At 47.8% G+C, this 14,668-nt stretch overlaps 5 protein-coding genes across 5 annotated transcripts; 1 reads left to right on the forward strand and 4 right to left on the reverse strand.

Moving 5' to 3' along the window:
* Positions 1-226: 226 nt before the first annotated feature.
* N7516_004885 (chalcone isomerase domain-containing protein) lies at positions 227-1,486 on the forward strand (the record flags this gene model as incomplete). Its single annotated transcript, XM_057217605.1, has 1 exon — positions 227-1,486. The coding sequence occupies one exon, from the start codon at positions 227-229 to the stop codon at positions 1,484-1,486; it is 1,260 nt and encodes a 419-aa protein (XP_057079488.1).
* A 353-nt stretch (positions 1,487-1,839) lies between these two features.
* Positions 1,840-2,294, reverse strand: N7516_004886 (glutaredoxin; the record flags this gene model as incomplete). The annotated part of the gene is made up of 2 exons (XM_057217606.1): positions 1,840-1,994; positions 2,144-2,294. The coding sequence occupies 2 exons, from the start codon at positions 2,292-2,294 to the stop codon at positions 1,840-1,842; spliced, it is 306 nt and encodes a 101-aa protein (XP_057079489.1).
* Positions 2,295-3,385: 1,091 nt separating this feature from the next.
* N7516_004887 (uncharacterized protein) lies at positions 3,386-5,056 on the reverse strand (the record flags this gene model as incomplete). The annotated part of the gene is made up of 2 exons (XM_057217607.1): positions 3,386-4,864; positions 4,964-5,056. The coding sequence occupies 2 exons, from the start codon at positions 5,054-5,056 to the stop codon at positions 3,386-3,388; spliced, it is 1,572 nt and encodes a 523-aa protein (XP_057079490.1).
* Positions 5,057-6,231: 1,175 nt separating this feature from the next.
* Positions 6,232-7,407, reverse strand: N7516_004888 (uncharacterized protein; the record flags this gene model as incomplete). The annotated part of the gene is made up of 1 exon (XM_057217608.1): positions 6,232-7,407. The coding sequence occupies one exon, from the start codon at positions 7,405-7,407 to the stop codon at positions 6,232-6,234; it is 1,176 nt and encodes a 391-aa protein (XP_057079491.1).
* A 4,181-nt stretch (positions 7,408-11,588) lies between these two features.
* On the reverse strand, positions 11,589-14,628 carry N7516_004889 (LMBR1 domain-containing protein; the record flags this gene model as incomplete). Its single annotated transcript, XM_057217609.1, has 4 exons — positions 11,589-11,708; positions 12,241-12,311; positions 12,529-14,258; positions 14,321-14,628. The coding sequence occupies 4 exons, from the start codon at positions 14,626-14,628 to the stop codon at positions 11,589-11,591; spliced, it is 2,229 nt and encodes a 742-aa protein (XP_057079492.1).
* Positions 14,629-14,668: the final 40 nt, after the last annotated feature.

Consider the following 14,668-nt stretch of genomic DNA (forward strand, 5'->3'; position numbering starts at 1 on the left):
TATCAAGCTGTACCAAATTTTTCACGAGATAAATAAAACATTGACATTACAAGTAATCCAAAAAAAAAAGATTAGAGGGTCGTATTCCATCAAAATCATGTTGGTACAGTTGGTACATGAGGGTATCCCATGTAGATCATGCCATATCACGTGCATCCCCACACTCCATCTCCGTCACCCGCCAATCCTGCCCTCGAGATTCCTCATCGAACGAACCAAGCTCAAAATGGCCTCCACACTCCGTCAGAATCCATGGCGGGCCTACCAAAGCCTCACCCGGCAACAACTCCGAACATCACGCCTCTCCTCCCGGCATCTCTCCACCACACCCCTCCGCTCCAATGCAACCAATAATCCCCTCCGCTCCCGAGCATCTGCAGCAGCGGATCTCCAGCACGCCTCCCAAGCTCAGCGGAAGATGATCCTCTCCGCAGCTGGTATAATCACCTGCGCAGCCGGTCTCTACGGCGTCATCAAGCTAGACCTATTCGGCCTTGACGAAGTAGACACCAACAAAGATGACAAGACCACAGCCGCACCCCCGAAGAACGGCGCAATGCGCATGGACGGACCAGTCGGGTTCCCCAGCGGCGGGCCATCCTTAATAACAATCCAAGGCCAAGACAAACTCGAGCAAGTGCCAACAGGAACAAGCACAATCCCCAACTTCCCAAGCACAATCCGACTCCCAACATCCGAAGCAACTGAAGGCAAGCAAACCGGCGACGATCTAGCCCCGTCCACGGGCGAAGAATACCAACTCCTCGGTCTTGGCATCCGCACCGTCTCCTTCCTCTCAATCCAAGTCTACGTAGTCGGTCTATACGTCGCGAAATCCGACATCACCGAGCTACAACGACGCCTCCTGCGCACAGCAATCCACCCGCCCACCTCCGGCGCCGATGCGGACGCTGCCATTTCCGGCTCCGGCGCAAGCGCCGCTACCTCCCTCGTCTCGCCGGAGCGCCAGCAGCTCAAGGAGCTTCTCCTTGATGCGGAGCGCGGCGACGCCGCCTGGTCGGCCATCATCAAGGATAACGGCATCCGCACGGCATTCCGCATCGTGCCTACCCGTAACACGGACTTTATGCATCTGCGCGACGGATGGGTGCGTGGTATTACTGCGCGCGCGCAGGCGAAGAAGGCTGCGGAGCCTGGCGAGTTCCAGGATGAGAGCTTTGGAAGCTCGATGAATGATTTCAAGGCTGTTTTCGGTGCTGGTAAGGGGAAGTCGGTGCCCAAGGGACAGACGCTTGTTTTGATGCGTGATGCGCATGGCGCTTTGGATGCGCTTTTCCAACCTGGGGCTGATAAGCCGGTTAAGTGGATGGGGCGCGTTGCTGATGAGCGGATTAGTCGGCTTGTTTGGTTGAATTATCTGGCTGGCAAGACCGTTTCGAGTGAGGGGGCCCGGATGAGTATTGTCGAGGGCTTGATGTCGATTGTTGAGAGGCCCCTTGGAACCATTGTGCAGAAGGTTATCTGATTTGGTTTATTTGTTTGTATTAACATACCTGTACGTTAGTTAGTCGCCGTTCACTTTTTTTTGCCCCTCTGTTGGCTCTACAAAACATTGCAGGGCTGTAACTATAGAAATGCTCCACTCAATACGCATCTAATGCTGGAAGATGGCAGGGTTGTCCTGATCGCTCCAATTCCAAGTCATGGAGATATTTGCCCACATTATATTTATATACTAAACCTAGGAAACGAAGTCTAAGAGACGTCTAGAAGGTAGATAAGGAAGTAAAAGCTGTGCAATAAAAAGTACCTCCGTATATAGTTTATTCTATGCGAGACTTACGCCTCGGGGGATTCTTGCTTATGTGACATAACCACTTAGATCGCACCAGCAGACTTGAGCAGATCCTTCAGGTCCTTCTTACCCTGGAGGTCGGAGTTACCGCCGATGTGCTTCTTGTTGATGAAGATGTTGGGGACGGTGCGCTGGCCTGAGAGTTCGGCAAGAGCGCTCTGAATAGCAGCTCCCTCCTCTGTAGTAAAGTTATATTAGCGGTTGATTTTCAAAAAAAAAGAGGCATAAACATGTATCAGAAATATAAACCAATCATTGCTAACCCCACTCTTCTTGTGGGAAGAATACAAGAAGCAACGCAAAAAAATCAAAATAGAAAAGACTCACCATCCTGATCCAGCTCCAGAGCAGTGTACTTCGCGTTCAAGCCGTCAAGCAGCTTCTTGGAAGAGTCACAGTAAGGGCAGTATGACTTGGAGAAAACGACGACGGCGTTGTCGTTAATGAGGGACTGAGCACGGGTCTTTGCGGCGGACATGGCGGCGGGATTTGGGCCGGCGAAGGAGCCGAAAAGACGGGTGAAGATGGACGAAATGGTGGGCGGTTTATGACGAAAAGGGGAAAAGAGGCGATGTCTCTTTTTTATAGGATATTTGGGGCGGGGTACAGGTAAAAAGATGAGAGGATTGGTTGGTCTATTCTGTCAAGATTGCGGGATTCGATGCAGCGATGATGTCAGGTGATATTTGTCAGCCGGGGAGCTCCCACCGGGCCGAGACTCTTCTCTTGTTTCGGCAATGTCCAGATGGCTATTTATATAGTTCGTAGATGTCTACCAAGTACAATTCTGATATACCCTGAAATAGGCAGTTGGTTGACGCGGTATCTACGCTATTACAAGTACAAGTAACAATTCTGTGCAGATATGATGTATTCGTCCATTCAACCTGATATCTGATTAGCTCCGTAAGCAATTATCTGGCATTCCAACATGCGGGCATATCCAGGTACCTGACTGCTCTCGCCAACAGGCCGATCAGACCGAAGAAAGAAGAGAAAATCGCTCGCAAGAGCTTGGGAATATGGAAAAACAGGCTTTAAAGATGTTTCAGGGGGAAATTCAGAGATTGGAGAAGAGAAATAAAATCATAGTCAAGAAAGCCACGGGTAGATATACTAGGATGAGAAGGACAAGGTGCACACCACAAGTTATATTTCGAGGTGCGAGTCCCTCGCTCCCATCCCATCCATGGCAATCTATCTAGGGCGAGCTTTTTTGGAGTTCCCTCCTACCATCTCGATGGGAATTGCAATGATAAGAAGAAAGAAGGGAAATATCAAGGAATGAATGCACGGGAGAAAAAAAAAAAAAAAACAATAATAGCCATGCTCTGGTGTTGAAGAAGAAAGCCGGGGAAAAAAGCAGTCTGAAGAAAATTGAACTCAAGGCGAAGAAACGCCCTAGATCGCGGGATATAAAGTCACAGAACAGAACCGACAGAACACCATCCCGCCGGAGACGCTGGAAATAAAATAATAACAAAGAAGGGAATCAAGCAGACGTGCAAATATCAAAGGTATGTTGTGGAAATAGGCGAGAGATTGGACAGATAGTGGAGTGGGAGTCCATCACATCACAATGCAGCATCCACAGCCCTTCTCTTTCTTCGGTGGCTGCTGCGCGGTGACAACCGGAGGGCTCCAGTTGGGGTTAGGGTTAGGTGTCAGTCCCATTGGGGGTGTGTCCTGCACCTTAGGCATGGTGCTGTAGCCGGTACTCGTGTTCGGGCGGGGTGGTTCTGGGCTCTTTGACGGCCGGGGCGGTAGCTCTTCGAGCTGTAGAGACTCAACTGGTTGCTGTTCTGGCTCTGGTTCGACCTTGGTGGTTACAGATGGTGCGTCGGATGGGTGCACTGCGAGGGGCGCGAAGTTGCGGTCGTATGTGTTCGGGGTCCGGCCTTCCTTCTCCCACTGTTCCTGCATCATCTTTTTGGCGACGGTCGGAATCATCTGTTGGTCTGGTGGAAGGCGAGGATCGGGCTTGTACATGGTTGCCAACCACGGCGGGTCTCCTTCGGGCCGGTTAGCGGCTGTTGGAGGACGACTTTCACCTGACCGGGTGGTAGGGCGCTGTGTGTTGTTACCGGAGACAGCGCGAGATCGAGGAGCGCTCGCCTTCCTGTTCGTGGGTGGAGCAGATGTCTTTCGGTTGGTAGAGCCGATGCTCTTGACTGTCTTCTTGCCCGGGGTATTCTGTGTACTGTTGAATCCGCGGCTGCCCGGTCGGCTTTCTGGGGAAGGAGTTGAACCATCTTGCTCAACGTTGATAGGCTCGCTGGCTCTGCGGCCCCGTGAAGACCGGTCTTCTTCGTCTGTTGCGGCACGGCTCCGTGAACTGCGAGAATCACGGCCCATGGCGCCGGGAATGGGAACTGGACTAATTGTAGAGACGGGTATTCGGGAGGCGCTCTTTCCAAGGCTTGGGTGGCTGTAGATGCTGGCGGCTGCATCGTCCGCGGCAATCTCCTCTGGTCGGCGAAGATCCCAGTGTTCCCGGTCATTGTCATCTACATTGCCATTCACATCCCGCTTGCCGAGTTCTTCCCGCACTTTCGGCCAGGGTTCGGAATATTCTGTGGCGGGTGAGTTTGCGGTACCAGTTCCGTTAGCAGTGTTCTGCTGTGAATCATGGCTCCTCCCGCGTCCTGCACTCGATTTGCTTTCTCCTCTCATCCGTCGCTGGAAGAGAATGGCTGCCTGATGGAGCTCCTCACTCTCGATCTTTGCCAGTTTGTCTCGGTGGATCCATTTTTCCTGGTTCGTCTTTCCATCCGGGTACAATTTAAGGCCGTCATTGTCCTCCTCAGGCTCTTTACGACCGGCTGCCTCGTTACCAAAAGCATCTCGCATACTGCCTACTTCACTCCCATGTCGGTTGAGACTGTGATCCCTCCGCCCTCGGTTTGAGGCTAGATAGGGCGATTCATGTGCATGGACATTGCGCGAGACGGAGGAGCTGCGTGACCCATTTGAGGTACGCTGTCGAGAAAATTTTGCGCGCACGGAATTGGAGTCATGTGAGTTGCGTTGTTTCGACGAGTGGTTTTCCTGCGGGGGAAAAGGGGATCAGCGCTTTTTTTTTTCTTTCTTTTCCACGTTCTTGAGCTACTAGGTTAAAGATTGGAATGCCACACGGAATAATCTTACCTCGGGGCCAAGTGGTACCGCAAAATCCCATTGCGAGCCATCCACGGGCGATGCTAAGGCATCTGCAGAATATGCCGTAGCGACGCCCGCCATTCCAGTTATTGTTGAATGAAAAAGGCCAGTCCAGCTGTAACCCGGTTCAATAGATAGATGTGTAGAAAGTGGTTTCGGAGATCAAGACATTCCAGGTAGAATCGAAAAGTGGAGAGTGTAAGGGGGTTGACACCGAAAGCAGCAAATTGTCAACAAGAGACCCTTAGGGTTGAACCAACTGCAGGGGGTGTTTTTCCCAGGTGTCAAGTTTGGTTCGACAAATAAGAGCTGGCGGAGGGGCACTGGGTCCGTGGAAGGCTTTCCTCGCTCGCGGGGGGAGAGAAAGGTTGAGACAAGGAGAGTGTACTGATATTGGTAAGGGGGTGAAATGAGTGAGAGATTCAAGAATAGAGAAGAGAAAAGTAGGAAATAGAAAGTAGACAATAGACAATAGAAAAAGAGAATGTCAAGATAGAGAAAAAAAAAAAAAGAGGGAGAGAGGTCTAAGGAGATGAGTCGTCGCCAGACTAGGAATAGCATTAGAAATAGCCTAAACCAAGTCCGATTACTCTTAGTTGTATGGAGAATGGGACTATGTACGGAGTACGGAGTACATGGATCTACTAGTTAATAACATAGTTATACAAAGTACTCCCTGGTATTTGTTAATATTCCCAAACATGCATCATATGTCTGTCTATCTTACATATTAATCAATAATCTGTTCGAAATCTTCAATAGACCAGAAAATTAAAGAAAATTAAAGAAAATTTCTGAGGATTCTCGCAACTTAGTCCTGGGCCGTGCTTTGCCCCTGAACCATGTTGATCACCTCGAGATGCCGCTAAAATGATCTAGACGGTAACGGCGAAAATACGGAGTATTCCTTTGAACTTCCCCCACTTAGTGTATACCTACATGAAACAATGGGAGAGGGAGATAGAGAGAGGGAGAAAAGAAAGAAGAAAAAAAAAAAGAAAGGTTGTGTATAAGTTGTACATGTCGGCAAATAGTCTTTGGGGTAAATCCCAAGGTTGATGTATCATAAATATGCCAATGCCTTCCATGCAAAGAAACACCCCGAGCTGGAGGACAGGTCCCGGCAAAATGGAAACTTGACTAGTATGAGATTGATACATGTTGTGTATGTCTACGTATGCCTGTAACCCGATTTCAAATCCCCCAATATGCACAGAATGGGGAGCCGAATAGGCAACTAGTGAGCTATGTTATAGCTATGCAATTCTATCCAGCTCACCGAGCACCACCTGCGTATCCTTGATGAGGGCGCGGCGTGCATTGCGGGCCACCTCATCACCATTTGGCTCGATTCCATCCGCCTTCAACTGGATTTGTGCGAGGATCGTCTCGCTCAGTTTCTTATGTTCATAGTCCCGCTTCTTCGGGTCACTAGGTGGGTTCGCAATGTATTCCTCGCAAAGCGGCTTCATCTCTTGCTCGAACCATCCGGCCAAAGCAGTGACCTGCTCCAGTGGCGTTTGCAGCAACTTGAGGTTAGGGGGCAGGGCAGGGACGCCTGAGTGGCCTGACGACGACGTAGGCCGTGGCGGCCGAGATGGACCAGAGGCTTCTGCGCTGACGGGCGGCTTCTTGCCATTGCGTTTCTTCCTTCTCGAGTTCTTGCTCTTTCCACTCGGGGGTGTGGGAGGAGACGATGCATCTCCTGCACTAGTGGGGCGGGGCAGCGGCGGCGGTGCTGGCGCCGATGCAGTTACAGGAATGGTTTGTCCGTCGTCGGAGGCATCGCTCGGGGAGCCTGCTCCCGCTTCGGAGACCACGCATAGCACCTCAGAGTGCTGCTTGAGTCCCTCGGCTTTGCATGTACCCGCGTTGTTCTTGAGTAGCTTTCCCTTGTACAGCAGTCTCACACAGTCCGGGTGGCCGGCTCCGGTGCTCTCAGCGGCAGCCTCTCGTAGGTCTCCGATGGTCAAAACACCGTCGTCGATCGCGTATGCGCGGAAGCGCAATGGGTAGATGGTGCCACGGTGGCGGAGGGCAATAATATCCGGCTCTCCATCATCTACCTGCGGGTCCGCGATGTCTGAAGGTGTGATATAACTGAAGTCCTCATCGCTAACATGTGGGTTGGATGCGGGAGCATAACTCGGCGAGCGACGTAGCATTTTTAAGGGGTTGCGCCAACTCATCACGACGGTGAACAGGCAGACGGTAACAGCTGCAAAAAGAGCGATAGGCTGATTATCTGGTGCGAATGGTAGCTTTTGCGCGAGAGGACCGAGGGGCGTGTTGGACAGGTAGGTGAGAATTGGGTCCAGTTGATGGCGGAGGGAGTGTAGGTGGACGGGGAGGATGTCGGCGACCTGGTCTATGTATACTGCGCACTTCTCGCCCAAGGTGGACTGAGCGAGGGTTGGGGGCAGTAAAGTCATGGATCTCTGTGGAGGGGAAAAAGAGAACAGGTGGATGGTGAAGTCATGCCCCCAAGTGGCCCGGAGTAGACAGATAAGGCGGAGAGTACTTTTTTTGCCATCGCATTGAGCAATTGGTGTACTCCCATCAAGGGTGTGTCTGCCTAGTAGGGTGTCTGATTTCAAGTCGATTCTTTTGTTGTTGGAGTTACGGCGACATTTGAAATGGTTGGGATAGCCGATGGATGCCTTGTGTACCTCGAGTCTGCCTGGAAGTGTGGCGATACTTGAGGCCTGAGGCAGACTTGCTACATCTACTTGTCATACTACTATCCTAAATATGGTGGTATATTTCCCACCCATGGCATGGTTCAGGATTCTCAAGTACCCTTCTCTGGTAAATCATCAAGGTAGCTCCTCATTCGTTGTAGGATGGAGGCTCTTTTGCGGTGTTTAGTAACCCAATATGACCTCGATCGGCGTACGTATGCAAAAACGCGGGGTCATACACCTCCCCACCTATTTTGATACATATGTATGTGTTAAGATATCCTGTAATATATTAACATAGTGTATAGTAAACTATCTTAATATGAAGAAAAAATGTAAAGAGTAACCTTCCAAGGTTAACTCCTAACAATCGTATTAAAGCGCGTCTATGGTCTAGTTAAAGACTATGTAGTCATATATGCCAAATATTATTATCACAGGCTCAAGTGGCTCAGTGGTAGCCTTCGTGGTCTAGTTTGGTCATGACGTCGGTCTCATATCCTTTAAATATGACATTCTTGGTAACAAGATTGACATCCGAAGGTCTCCAGTTCGATCCTGGACGAGGGCATTTCTTTTTATGTTTTTTTTACATACCAGACAACATATCCACCTACAAACAACTGGATGTCCTTTTTTATCATACGATGATAAACACTGCGAATGCCATTTGCCTATTGCCTAAATACCTCGTGATTTGTCATCGACCGTTCCTTTGGAAGGTCTACCTACAGTACTAGTGACTAAACATACTCAACTATATTAAGTAGGTTGACACATCGAATGACCATCTTATAGTTGCCTAGTTCCGCCACATACACTAGTTACCTATTTTTCCTAGACCGTGTCGAGGTACACGTCATGTAATAATACAGATCCCGGGTGATTCTGACCATATACACGAAGAGACACCGGGTTGACATGTTGTGCTTGCCGGCGGGGGTCTGAGACGTCTTGGATTCGCATCCCAGGTGTGGATCCTCTCGAAAGCGTAAGGTTGCCTAGGTAAAGGTGTGCTTGCTATTGTGGTAAACTTTACGGTGTTGTGGTTGGCCTTGGTACAGCTATTATTGAGCTCTGGTAATATATATGGAGCCCCATAATGGTCGAGACTAGTTGGATTTGACCTCTCAATAGCCCAAAAGCCCATAGTCCAACCCAACCCAACCCACCAAATGGGCTGGGTTTGGGGCCCTATCTTCGGGCCCATTGGTGGGCCGTGGGCCCGAATGAGCCCCATGGGCCTTCATTCTGGGCTTATAATGGGCCGTAGCCAATACAAACATGCCAATTTATCGTAGCTATATAATTAATGCAATTTTCTCTCGTTTTTTTTAGGTATTCAAACTACCATCTGAGTGATTTATGAAGTTGTATGACCCTTCGAAGCATAAAGGAGAGAAGAAGCAGAGATTAAGAGAAAGGTCGGTTGGAAGATATAGAGTTGATTTTCATAAAGCTTTACTTTTTTTACTTTTTACAAGCGGTATTTATTTTGGGCAGGGAATTACATAGTAAGGAGGTACTATTAGTGCTACTATAATTTATACCTAGGTATAGACCCGATATATATATCTTTGAGCTAATACTTAGTGATCCTCCTGGCTACGGATTCGTGGTCAAGTTGGATATTTTTGAGGTGATTTTGTATAAAATCTGGCATTATAATATTTAAATCAGCATAATATCTACTGAATTCCTACCTATTTCTTACTATGATAATATGATGATACTAAATATATACCTAGGTAGGTTGGTATATACGGAAGATATAGCCATTAATCATCTACTCTATACGTGCTAAGACTGTATTTGTGCATATAAATTGTCATTTGATGGGCTTTGATGGGCGCCTATTAATGGGCTGTAGGCCGGGGTGGGAATGCGCCCATTTTTGGGCTATTGAGAGTCCTAAGTTGGATGAAGAATGTCGTAGAAAGAACGGCGATTGAACCCAGGAGGGGGCGAGTGGCATATACCGAGGAACTGGGTTGTATGGAAATACCCACATGTCAACTTTGTATTTATTACTACTATATCTCGAGTATTGATGGTAAGAGCTCTCGGGTTGTTGAGTAGACACGTAACACTATGGAGCGGAGTGTGGCTTTTCCGAGGTTGAATGTACCTACCTATATAGGTAGGTTAATTGACCCAAGCGTCGACCTTATTCACTCGAGAGATATGGTTGATGGCAGCTTCATATATAACAACCGCTATACAAAACATCTTATAGGATACATATGTGTACCTAGCCTTTTCGGTGTACTATACATTGTTTATGTTTAACTGCCTGTATGTATCCAACCTTGGAAGGTTGCATCCACAGATGAAACTAACCTTATTTAAATTTATCTCAATGTTACCTAGTCAACTTTGCCCTAATATCAGACTTCACTTGAATGATTAATTGATCTTCGTATCATGCAGAAGATATGGAGTTAATTTTTGGTGTCACTCCATGCCATTTCCTTGCTATGGTATTGCTCATTCACTGTGTATTCTGTAGGCCATGTCCATGTAAGTACTTCGATGGGTGTGAATATATATACATATATATATATATCCCTCTCTCTCTCGGCGTGCCAGTGTTGAGCGAAGTCGGTTCACTGCAGTATTTGCTCTTCTTCTGGGTTCTACGCAAAAAAGAAACCCTCCAAAAAAACCCTACTACGGTGACAAAGAAGCCTTTCTAGACGGCTATATGTAATGCTGTTGAGGGGAGTGGGAAGATAGCGATATAACAGTGGACGACCGACAAGATCTAAAAAGGTTGTCCGATTTACATATCTCGCTGAGAGACAGTTGCTAGGGATAGAGGATGGAGCATGGCTCCTTTCAGCTCTAGGTGCAATAAATGAGCGCATAAAGCGGAAAGGAAACATGCCCACTGTATATGTTAATATGTTAGTATCACCAAAGATCCTAGTCTCCCTATCTGTAGGGACGCACTAGATTATGTTTGCGTGTATCATATCATTTGATAGCTAAGGGGACCTTGAATTAGTATAGAATTATCAGTTATATATATATCGTGGCCACAAATCATTAGTCCTATATAGGTGGGTATGGGTATCGAACATCTAGTACGCCAGTTTGTTTCTGTCTAGGTCTATGATGCCAACTAGCTAAGTATGAAGGTATTTTTACTATATGGTTATAGCTTGTGCATTTTAAATGAAGCCCTGTTATAGAGGTAGGTGACTACGAGCAAGCAATACAAGAGCGGGAAGAATGAGATCAAACTTTGAACAATATGGCTTTCTAGGCTCGCTACAAACCTAACTACTATGACCTGTTGCAAGCTGGCTCTTTTGATCGAACTAATGGCCTTGTTATTTCGATTTGAATTAGGACCGGATACACGAGGATATCGTATGGCAACCAGTTGTGTTCGCAGCTAGGGATAGATGGTTGCGAGAGCTCATTCGCTAGACTGACTATATTCATTATCATACATCGGGCTCTATAGTCTAAAACATATTTAGGTGTGTTGGGTTGGAGTAATGCTTATGGCGGTATAAATACACCGTGGGAGTAAGAGCCTTGATAACTAGATTATCAGGAGCGTGCACACTTTCTTGTTCAGCTCACCTATATTATACACTGCTTGTTGCAAAGAGCAGGAGTAAATCTTACATATATCTTTTTAAAAAAGTGTATAATTTTCCCCAACACCGTACAATATATACTTGTGGATATTCTGATGGATGCCATGATACACCACATAAATAATCAGTAACTCGGTTGATCACCACAGATCTCGGGGATAGTATGCTTGAGATAACTAATGTAACCAGTAAATATCTTATAAAAATGGTTTAAATTTGAAAATAATATTGATCGTCTATTTGCGGTTTAGCTAATGCACAGACTGTTTTGGTTTGTAGTGTCATTTATTCTGAAATACCCCCATCACTAGCCCAAGTGGCTTAGTGGTAGCCTTCGTGGTCTAGTTTGGTCATGACGTCGGTCTCATATCCTTTCATATGACATTCTTGGTAACAAGATTGACATCCGAAGGTCTCCAGTTCGATCCTGGACGAGGGCATCTCTTTTTGCCTCTCTCATATAGTGGAGTGGGTCGAACACGACCAATTAACAGGTTAGGTATAAATTTGGGGGTCTCTATGTAACTATGTATCTTTCGTATGAGAAAAGCATACAAAAGATACATCGGTAGGCCCTCGTTCTCGACCGTAAGGTCCTGCTGAATCGAAGTCCAGCTGAATCGAAATGTTGGTATTTTATCAGGAGTCTTTAAAGATACGTGAGAGGATAAGCCTTACTACTACTACTACTATTATTCAAGTAGTATTCATCATAGAGGCCCTAACCCTAAAGAGAATAGGGATCAAGATACCATGACTCCTAAATATAATATACTTGTTCATCTAAATAACCAACTAGCAACTTTTGTATAACTAACCAACTCGTTATTACCTAGGTAACTTTATATTACGTGCCTCTTCCCCGGGTCCGCAGAACTAGGCATATTCATATAAAATAGTTATAAGGACAATGTTATGTCATCACAAGCCAACTGGCTCAGTGGTTGCCTTCGTGGTCTAGTTTGGTCATGACGTCGGTCTCATATCCTTTAAATATGACATTCTTGGTAACAAGATTGATATCCGAAGGTCTCCAGTTCGATCCTGGACGAGGGCACTTCTTTTTGAATTTTTGATCTTTTGTTTCTGATATTAGACGGAGAGCCAATTTGTCGGGTGGCTTTTTATCTTCTATAAAAAATTCAATTCGAACTAGTGTAACCAAGCAATCGAGAAAAAAAAACCAATTGATATGTACAAGCAAAACGGTATATTACACTGTCCAGCAGTCGAAGAGATTTAAACATCGCAAGTGTTCAACCTAGGCGCAGACGACCAGGCACAGCCCGACCTCCAAATAGCGCCGAACCTTCTTCTGTGGTATTGTCATCTCCCGACATCCAGCGTGGAAGTCGGAATGGCTCACCCTGGAACCACCGAGGAGTGCTGGTAGTATCAAATGTGTTCCTGACGCGATGCGCAAAGGACTGGAAGAAGTTCTCATCTTCCTCATCCTCGCCTTCTACAATAGTAGGCGCAACCACTGTCCTCTGGGCAGGTTGAGAGCTCTCTGCAACTGGGACCCGTAGTCTGGATGACCCGGGGGAACCTTCATCGTCACGATCTGACGCCCACGTTGAACGGCTACCACGGGAGGACACTGCCAGAGAGCCGAAGCCATTTAATTCCCGTTCAATGAGGTCACGACCCTCACGCCAGCCACCCATGCCATACCCGGCAGGGTTGTTTTCAACGTCGTGGATATCATCATCCTCTGCAAGGCCGCATCCAAAGATATTTTTGATACGCCCATATAGGTTGAATAGTGTTGCGCAGATGGGCAGGAGAATAAAGATAGGGAAGATGAAGTCAAACCATTTCCCGAGCGGCGTCAGGTTGATGAGTTTACCAAGGAATTCGTAGAAAGTGGTAGTTCGCCGGAACTCTTTTGGCAAGAAGGTCAAAAAGTTGTACGCAATTGGTACGGTCAGCCGAGCCACGAGACCAGCGTACCAGCAGGCACTTTCGCCATATGTATTACGACGAACAAGCGCGCGGTTTCCCCATACCTTAACATCACTGACACCAACGAGAGCCGCTGAACACATATATAATAGCCAGGCAGATGCTGTGAGCTGACCACCGAAGCCAACTGGATGGTTTTTCCAATTGGGGACCACAGTCAAACTCACCGTGGAGAGATGGGGTGCCAAAGACTTGATCATTTCCGACCAAACAATGCAGACCGATACCACTGCAAAGAACGCGCCAAATACCAGCCTGACCGAGGGAATGACGTTGGCATACAGCTGATATCGCATGTACGGGGTGAGCAGTCTCACACGAGGGATGCAGGATGATCGACGTGGGGCCGGTGGGAATTCGAGCTTCCTTGAAGCTGCAGAATTGATGATGGCTTGGAGATCGGCTGATAACTGGACTAAACGATCCCACTCATCCACAAATCGGGCCTTCATATGCCGAGCCCGCTGAAGCCGCCGTGTAAGGTCGGCTAGATAGCGTTCCGTGATGACAGAAGGTATCGTGGCGGATGTATCGGGTGACTCGAGGATCGGGGCCCGCACGTCGGGTTGACCGTGGCCTTCCCGAAGCTCTTCAATCCATTCCTGGAAGTCACGAGCAGTGCCGGTCTTACGGCGCTGTAGCTGTGAAACCTGCCCATTGAGATTCGCTAACTCATTGACCGAGTCCATCAAGCGATCGTGCACCTTGGGCGCATGTGCCTGGAGTCTGCGAAGCCGACCGCTGACATTGGAGTTTCGGAGCAGATTGCGGGGGATCGAAACCAGACCGTGACCCATGAGATAAATGGCAAGGACGAGACCCCACACATATGCCAATGCCATGAGGAGACCTTTGATGGAAGTGAATTCGAACCCATTTGAGATCGAAACGTATATCAACCCCACCAGAGCACATCCCAGGACAATTAACTGGTATTGGGCATTCGATCGAAGAGAGTACATAAGTCGGCCTTTTGGCTCACGGTAGCCGGAGTCGACATATTCACCGAGTAATGGGAGGATAACCCTGCAAGAGAGACAAGAATCAGTGACAGTCCTTGGTTAATTCGATGAACGCGGGGCACTTACCAGGTGAGAACGAAGATTAGCCAGTAGGCAATGCGCCAGCATACCAGAACTATTCGCTCCGGCAGCCAGATTGCTTTGGGGCCAGATCCATCTCGCGAACTTGACGCCAAGTCAATAGGGACAAGGAGCACAACACTGGCGGGCAGAGCCAGAGCCAGAAATATAGGGACACTTAAATACGCAGGGGTGGCGCGGAGAGTGAGAAACCGTCGCAGGAGAAGTAACACAAGTGCGGAGATGATGAACAAGGCAAATGCGAAAAAGACGTTTGAGCCCACCGAGATGGGCGACACAGATACGGAGAACATGCTGGAGAAACAGCGAAAACCAAGAGGGGGAAAAAAAAAG

The sequence above is a fragment of the Penicillium verrucosum genome, assembly GCF_028828655.1.
Source record: "Penicillium verrucosum strain IBT 35672 chromosome Unknown utg000001l_segment0_segment0, whole genome shotgun sequence".
Classification (NCBI taxonomy): Eukaryota; Fungi; Ascomycota; class Eurotiomycetes; order Eurotiales; family Aspergillaceae; genus Penicillium; species Penicillium verrucosum.